An 8,856-nucleotide genomic window follows, 5' to 3' on the forward strand; every position below is an offset into this window, starting at 1 on the left:
CCCACAATGCTGTTAGGGAGGGAGTTCCAGGATTTTGACCCAGCAACAGTGAAGGAACGGAGATATATTTCCAAGTCAGATTGGTGAGTGGCTTGGAGGGGAACTTCCAGGTGGTGGTGTTCCCATGTGCCTACTGCCCTTACTCGTTTAGATGGTAGTGGTTGTCGGTTTGGAAGGTGCTATCGAGGAAGGCTTGATGATTCCTGCAGTGCATCTTGTAGATGGTACACACTGCTGCTACTGTGCATCAGTAGTGGAGGGAGTGAATGTTTGTGGATGAGGTGCCAATCAAGAGGGCTGTTTTATCCAGGGTGATATCAAGCTTCTTTAGTGTTGTTGGAACTGCACTCATCCATGGAAGTGGAGAGTATCCTATCACACTCCTGACTTGTGCCTTGGAGATGGTGGGCAGACTTTGGAGAGTCAGGAGTTGAGTTACTTGCTGTAGGATTCCTAACCTCTGACCTGCTCTTGTAGCCAATGTTTATTTAGCTAGTCCAGTTCAGTTTCTGGTCAATGGTAAGATTCTCTCTTGTTGGAAATGGTCATTGCCTGGCACTTGTGTGGCGCAAATGTTACTTGCCACTTGTCAGCCCAAGCCTGGATTATTGTCCAGGTCTTGCTGCATTTGGACTTGACTGCTTCAGTATCTAAGAAGTCGTGAATGGTGCTGAATATTGTGCAATCATCAGCGAACATTCCCACTTCTGACCTTATGATGGAAAGAAGGATCATTGATGAAGCAGCTTAAGATAGTTGGGTCTAGGACAGTACCCTGAGGAACTCTTGCCATGATGTCCTGGAACTGAGATGATTGACCTCCAACAACTACAACCATCTTCCTTTCTGCTAGGTATGACTCCAACCAGCAGAAAATTTTCCCCAATTCCCACTGACCCCAGTTTTGCTGGGGCTCCTTGAAGTCACACTCTGTCAAATGCTGCCTTGATGTCAAGGGCAGTCACTCTCACCTCACCTCTGTAGTTCAGCTCTTTTGTCCATGTTTGACCCAAGGCTGTCATGAAGTCAGAAGCTGAGTGGCCCTGGCAGGACCCAAGTTGAATGTCAGTGAGCAGGTTTTAATAAGCAAACGCCGCTTGATGGCACTGTTGATGACCCCTTCCGTCACTTCACCATGATCGAGAGTAGGCTGATGGGGCAGTAGTTGGATTTGTCCTGCTTTTTTGTGCACAGGATACAACTGGGCAATTTTCCACATTGCTGTGTAGACGCCAGCGTTTTAGCTGTACTGGAACAGCTATATATAAAGCCCAGAATCCAGTAAGATGTATTAACTGTTTTCTCAACTGCCCTACCACCTTCAGCTATTTGTGCACATATACCCCAGGTCACCCTGCTCTTACACCCACTTTGGAATAGTACCCTTTATCTTATATTGCCTTTCCTCATTCTTCCTTCCAAAATGCATCACTTCACATTTATCTGCATTAAATTCATCTCCCACCTGTCTGACCATTCCATTGCCTGTTTATGTCTTCTTGAAGTCTATCACTATACTCCTCATAGTTCATAATATTTCCAAGTTTTGTGTCATCTGCAAATTTTGAAATTATGTCCTGCCTACCCAAGTCCAGTCTTGTTTATTTCTCAATGCTTGTCAGTCTCCGTAGGAATATAGAAACCAAAGGAACAAGAGTAGGGCACTCAGCCTTGGCTTGTTCCCTCAGTCTATCAGATCATGGCTGGTCCGTATTTCAACTCCATTTAGCTGCTGTTGATCCATCTGCTTTAACACTCTTACCCAAGAAAAATCTATTCATCCATCTTGAAAAATTCCTATTGACCAGATTTGCACAACCCTGCGTGGAAAAAATGTTTGCCGATTTCAGGATGATGCTCTCTTGTCTGGAAATAGCTTCTCTGTATCTATCCAATTAAATCCTTTAATTGTTTTTGGAATAACTTGTCCAGATCACCTCTCAAAGTTCTAAACTCAAAGGAATACAAACCATGCTTGTGATCACAATTGCATGGACATAGACAGGCTCAAAGGAAGAGACAGATGCAGGGAATTAGAAGGTCTAAGGCAGGGAATTATGGAGCTCGAGGTTGAGGCTGCTGAAGGCAGGTGATGGACAAAAGGTCAGAATCAGAGGAATAGAAATCTGGGGATGGGGATAGAGGTAAGATGTAGGGTGAGAGAAGGTTATGAAATAGTCATAGGCAAGGAATGATTTAAACATCAGGATGAGAATTTTAAATTTGAGCCTTGTGGGAGTGGGAGCAAATATTGGTCAGCAAGGACAGGGTGATGGATGAGCCGAACTTGTCTCCAGGTTAGGATACAAGCGGCATAATTTTGGTTAACAGAGTTTGCAGAATAGGAAGGCAGTCAGGAGAACATTGAAATAGTTGTTACAAATGCAGGACTATAGAAGATGGTTATGTTTTAAAGTGTCTTTTTTAATTTAAGGTGAAATAGTGTGTCTTGAAGACGGTGGGGATGGTGATTATCCTAAACTCTGCCTGGTGACAGGTCCATGTGATCTATAACCAAAACCTATAGAAAATCAAGTGACAAGTTTCACACCTTGATACAGAAGAGGGGCAAGCTTGTTTTCTGGACACAGACACACACAGACAGAGAGGCACGGAGGAGTCAGAAACAGCTGCTGGTGTGAAAAGCAGAGAAAGAGACTGTTTTTGCGTAACCACCAAGCAGAATGCTGGTGAGAATTGGTTTTCTGCTCAAAGAGACGGGACTTGTAGAGATCTAAGGAACAAAGTGTTGAAGTGGGCCTTGCTATTGGAAGTTAGTGTGGTGATACTCAGAAGACTGAATGAAGTGACTTTCAAAGGACACGAAGACTCCCCGTAGTGTGGCAGGGTGTGGGGAGACTGCTGAAAAGCAGGGAGATGTTTGGAACTTAATCTTCCAAGGCTGCATATCTACTGGGAGTGTGATATCAAATAAAAACATATCAAGTCATTTTAGTTGCATTTGTTAGTTAATGGGAAAGTACCTTTGTTTGGTGTAATAGGTGTCTGTTAACTAATGTTTAGTCTATGTTGATTTTAGTTTGTTCATTTCGGTGAAAGCTTAAAGTGTGAAATCGTGTCCTGTGATTCTTTCAGTCAGTCACTGGGAAATTCATCTCTTTTAAAAAGTTATTGGTCTCAACGGGGATTGTAACATAGTCATGGAGATGACAAAGTTGTGATGAGCTGCAGCAGATGGGTTGATGTAGGGCAGAGCTGGATTGTGTTACAGATGTTGAAATGGCTGTTTTTTGTGACGGATAGGATGTGGAGTCAGAAGCTCATTTCGGAGTACCAAGGCTGAAAAAAGTCTTTTCTGCTTGAGACAATGGCCGAGGAGAAAAGTTGAATCAGTGGCAAGAGGTGAAGGTGATGGGTTTGGTCTTCGCAACATTCCCACTGGAGGAAATTGTGGCTCATTCAAAATAAGAAAGCTTTTTGACAATGAAGAAACAGTGACGGGTTGAGAGTGTGGTGCAGAGGTAAAATTAGGTGTCATGAGTGCACATATGGAAGCTGGCTCCATGATTCTAAATAATGGTCACAGAGAGTGTCACTTGTGACTTCAGTTAATGTTGCTTCATGCTGTGACAGACAAAAATCAGATAGTTGCGACTCAAACATGGAACTGCCAGAACAAAAGGGCACAAATTTAGGAGGCAACAAGTCTTTTAAGTAAAAGCAAAATACTGTGGATGCTGGAAATCTGAAACAAAAACAAAAATAGCTGGGAGAACTCAGCAGGTCTGACAGCATCTGCGGAAAAGAATACAGTTAACGTTTCGAGTCCGTATGACTCTTCATTAGAACTAAGCAATATAGAAATGAGGTGAAATATAAGCTGGTTGAGGGGGGGTGGGACAGGTAGAGCTGGATAGAGGGCCAGTGATAGGTGGAGGCAAAGAAGAGATTGCCAAAGATGTCATAGACAAAAGGACAAAGGGGTGTTGACGGTGGTGATATAGCTTTTAAGTACTTTGAGAAGATGTGAAGATTTGGCAGGGACACAGGAGTTCAGGATATTTTGTTTGAAAAAAGTGATAGCGACAATTTTGAAAGGGAACAATACTTGATAAGAAGAAATAATTTACAATGTCAGCTCACATACAGACCAGGAAGGGAAGTTAAGTGGTCAGTGGTTCACTGGGAGAAAGGTTAAGGGAGCAGCAGGAGGATCTCATGGACAAGATAAACTCAGAGAGCCAATGAAGGGAGGTAAGGGAAAAAGTAGAGAAAGATGCAAGTTTAGTGTTCGGTTTTTTGCAGGGTGGGGTATGTTTTGGCTTGGTGAGCAAGGAGAAGAGATGGAGCAGCAGAAGCAGCTGAGTGGATGTCAGAATCCTGGTGACAAAGATGAGCTCCTTGCACTGGTTGGAAATAAGGGTGCAGGGGAACAAGATTAAGGAGATGGTGATGGTGGAGGAAAGACGTGCCAAGAGTTACCATTGCTCTCCAGAATGATCCTGGAGTGTCAGGTAATTTTGGCAGAAGACAACATTTGATAGAGCTTGGTCCAGCCAGATTTGGTGACAACTCGTCACCCGAGTCCTGGATTCCTACATGCCTTTGTCATTTTCTTGAAACAATTTTTAATTGTGTGTCATCTCCTCTTTTTTTGCTAGGCTGTGTTTTGACTCAGCCCCATGTACAGCCAGTCAGGCCACCCTGCCTGCACAGCAATCCCGCTCTGCTGTTTCGCCAATATCCTTAACAGCTGGCTCTGGTGAGTGTTACTGCACAGTATTATTGGCCTCCCTGCTCAATCCCACTCTGCAAATTGCCACTCTACAAGCCGAAAGTCAGCCACTTTCCTATTGCTTTTGGACCCAAATCTCTGTGTCTCTGATCAGCCAGCCTGATGTGGGCTGGCACTATTGCATCCGGCAGTTCATCTGACCTGCACAAGTGAAGCTGCATGTAATTTTCTGCGGAGAACTGAACAGAGTTATATTTACACAATGATTTCAAAACCAATCATAGTGAGTTTAAGGGCGGGAATGGGAAACCTTGCTGCTCCCGCAAATTAAATACAAAGCTAGCTGAGATCATGCCATTGAAAGCAGCTGATCCAGATAGAAATCCAGCAGGAAGAACAAAACAAAAGGTATTTTCCATGGAAATCCATTTGCCTTCAGTGCTCTGGAATGGACTATTCGTGTATGTAGTAACAAACTAACAAGGACTTGGAACCATCAGAGAGAAGCGAATTGTAATGGAAATTGGGGAACAGAACAGTGCTGAATCTAAAACTAAAAGGAAATCATATCCTTTGAAGCAAGAGGGACTGTCTGACTAAATGATCACAATGCTCAAACATTTTGGAAGATCCTCTTCTTCATTAGAAACATTACTGGACCCTTCCCCCGTTCTTCCTGCTAAATCAATGTTGTAGCCACTCCCCAAGGCACAAACTGGCAGACTGCTACCTACCCTCATCCCCAGGATAATCCAAGCCTGGTAGAAATACTACCTGCTGAGCAGCATCTCCATACTTGCAGCCACTCCCCTCCCTTGCCAGCTCCCTCTTTTTCTTCCACTCCCCTCCAACATCGGCTGTTACCCATCCCAACCTTCCCACCACCCTCCACTATGCCCCTCCTCTCCCATGCTTTTCTCTCCTACTCTTCCTCCCCATTTTATTCCTTCTTCCTCCCATCCCCTCTTGATACCTCTCCTCTCCATCACATATGGCTCCCTCCCCCTCTTAACCAGCATCATTATTATTCTTATATTATCCTATTATGCTCCCACCCTCTAACCTTGTTGGACATGTGCACTGCCTTGGTTTTGACTCCCCATTTGTAACATCATAGAACAAAGAAAGAACAAAGAAAGAAAAGTACAACACAGGAAAAGGCCCTCCAAGCCTGCGCCGATCATATTGCCTGTCAAACTAAAACAATTTGCACTTCCGGGGTCCGTATCCCTCTATTCCCATCCTATTCATGTATTTGTCAAGCTGCCTCTTAAACACCACTATCGTACCTGCTTCCACCACCTCCTCTGGCAGCGAATTCCAGACACTCATACCCTCTGCGTAAAAAACTTGCTCCACATATCTCCTCTAAAGTTTTCTCCTCTCACCTTAAATCTATGTCCCCTAGTAACTGACTCTTCCACCCTGGGTAAAAGCTTCTGACTATCTACTCTGTCCATGCCACTCATAATTTTGTAAACTTCTATCAAGTCGCCCCTCAATCTCTGTCGTTCTAGTGAGAACAATCTGAGTTTCTCCACCCTCTCCTCATAGCTAATAACCTCCAGACCAGACAGCATCCTAGTAAACCTCTTCTGCACCCTCTCCAACGCCTCCATATCCTTCTGGTAATGTGGCGACCAGAATTGCACGCAATATTCCAAGTGTGGCCTAACCAAGGTTCTATACGGCTGCAGCATGACTTCCCAGCTTTTATACTCAGTACCCCTGCCGATAAAGGCAAGCATGCCATATGCCTTCCTGACTACCTTATCCACCTGCGTTGCCACTTTCAGTGACCTGTGGACCTGTACACCCAGATCCTTCTGCCTGTCGATGCATTTAAGGGTTCTGCTATTTACTGTACAATTCCTACCTGTATTAGACCTTCCAAAATGCATTACCTCGCATTTGTCTGGATTAAACTCCATCTGACATTTCTCCACCCAAATAGATAGACTAACAATATATATATATTAAAAGTTATATACTTGCATCAGCTACCATGCACACTCCCAATTCCTTTTTTAAACTCATTGGTGCGATGTGAGCATCACTGGCAAAACCAGTATTTAATTCCCAACCCTAATTGCCCTTAGGGGGTGAATGACCAGAACCGGAGGTTTATGACTTTAAGTGATGACAGGCCTGTACTCCGTGGAGAGCAACTCACAGCACACTCTGTTCTGACTCACAAGTGAAGTATGTTTGCATGAAGTTAGGCACTAAAGGATCAGCAGAACTCATGGAATCATAATCCTGGATGGGTTATTGCCTTCAGGACAGAAGGGAGTTGGGGGGGGTGGCGGGGAGAGAAAAAAAATAAAGGAAATCCTGATTAAAAGGTAAAATAAACAAAAGGAAGTATTTACCTCATCTTCCTTCCATTCGGAGAAGTCAATCTTAAAAGAAGGAAGCGAGAACTGCTGGCTCACCCCTCTTTTATAATGGATGGTCTCAGAATGCATGCAAGGATGCTTTGATGTATACCTAAAACAAACAAAAAGCACATATATAAAAACATAATAACTGCTTTCTCCAATCTAATAACCCAAATATATGGACATCCAATCATTGACTAGCTTCATACTATGTACCGAAATTTTGAGCAGAAGCAATATTCGATGTTTGTGCTACCCTTTTTTAATTCAATGCTGTTTAACAATTAGTTCAACAGGAGTTCCTGCTGGTGAGTATCCTTTCTGTCCCCAGATAGTAACTGGGAGACATCCAAGTTGAAAAGCACAATGCCAGATGGACACAGCTGTGTACCCTGTCAACACTGAGTATCCCTGAGCTGGGATCATATGATGGGGCCATCCAAACCCCAAAAGAATATAAATTTGCATTTTTTTAAGGGGCTACTTGCTGACAGATAAGTAGCTTTCTGCAAATAAAAGTGATGCAAAATGAAGAGTAGTCAGAGAAAACAAAAACAAAAATAAACTGTAACGATGGTCATAAAGCTTTGACATTAATTGATTTTACTTTGAGGAGATGAATAATTTACATAAAAAACAAGTAATTCAATATTTACTTAAATGCCAGTGATGCAACAAATTTGAGCCTATAACGAATGTTGCTACAAAGTGAGTTCCCAATGTGAAGTAATTGTTATGACAATAATGAGTTGTGTTTCTGTAGTCATTAGGACACCCCAAAGCACTTTATAGCTAATCAAGTGCTTTTGAAGTGTAATTATTGTTGTAATGTAGGTCTAATCAGTTTTCCATTTGGATACTGGTGAGGCTGATGGTTCCTCAGAGGAGTGCAGCCTGCACCAAGTCCATTGCACCACAGGTGGCTCAACTGCACATGAGGGGAGGAAGAAGCATGGAAGCGCAATAGTGATAGGGAATTCAATAGTCAGGGGGTCAGACATGCATTTCTGTGACAGTAAACGTGACTCCAGGATGGTATGTTGCCTCCCCGGCGCCAAGGTCAAGGATGTCACAGAGTGGCTGTAGGACATTCTTCTGAGGCCACATTAGTACCAACGACATAGGTAGGAAGAGGGATGAGGTCCTGAAAACAGATTTTAGGAAGTTAGGAGGAAATTAAAAAGTAGGACCTCAAAAGCAGTAATCTTGGGATTACTCCCAGTGCCATGTGCTAGTGACATAGGAATAGGAGGGCTGATTGATTGAATTTGTGGCTGGGGAATTGGCGTAGGACATCCAAACTGGAAGGAGGAAGGGTCATGAGGACTCGAAACGTCAACTCTTTTCTTCTCCGCCAATGCTGCCAGACCTGCTGAGTTTTTCCAGGTAATTCTGTTTTTGTTTTGGAAGGAAGTAAAGCTGGTAACAAGTAGAAGAAAAGTAGCAGGTGAAATTAGAAGGCAGGCAAAACTAAGGCAAGCATCAATTAAACTTAGGGAATAATGTCAAAAAGAGAAAATTAAGAGCACTCTGCCTGAAATCACACAGCATTTGCAACAAGGTAGATGATTTAAAGGCATAAATGTAGAGGTAAATGGGTATGATCTAATTGTCATGACAGAAACGTGGCTACAGGGTGACCAAGGCCGGGAAATGAATATTCAAAGCAATTCGACATTTAGGAAGGGCAGGCAAAAAGGAAAAGGAGGTGGTGTTGCGCTGATAATAAGCAATGGGATCAGTACACGACTAAGGGAGGATCTCAGATTGGAAGAACAA

The 8,856-nt window shown here is 43.3% G+C and overlaps 1 protein-coding gene across 1 annotated transcript in view; it reads right to left on the bottom strand.

Moving 5' to 3' along the window:
* The window catches only part of LOC144673021 (E3 ubiquitin-protein ligase MGRN1-like), a gene marked incomplete at its 5' end in the record, with an annotated part of 136,732 nt that extends 129,546 nt beyond the window's left edge, over positions 1–7,186 (bottom strand). The window contains one exon of the mRNA XM_078535020.1: positions 7,069–7,186. Within this exon, the coding sequence (XP_078391146.1) occupies positions 7,069–7,186 (118 nt within the window). The remainder of the gene's footprint in view (positions 1–7,068) is intronic.
* Between the last annotated feature and the right edge of the window lie 1,670 nt (positions 7,187–8,856).

This window comes from Cetorhinus maximus, unplaced genomic scaffold (genome assembly GCF_964194155.1).
Source record: "Cetorhinus maximus unplaced genomic scaffold, sCetMax3.hap1.1 HAP1_SCAFFOLD_201, whole genome shotgun sequence".
Classification (NCBI taxonomy): domain Eukaryota; kingdom Metazoa; phylum Chordata; class Chondrichthyes; order Lamniformes; family Cetorhinidae; genus Cetorhinus; species Cetorhinus maximus.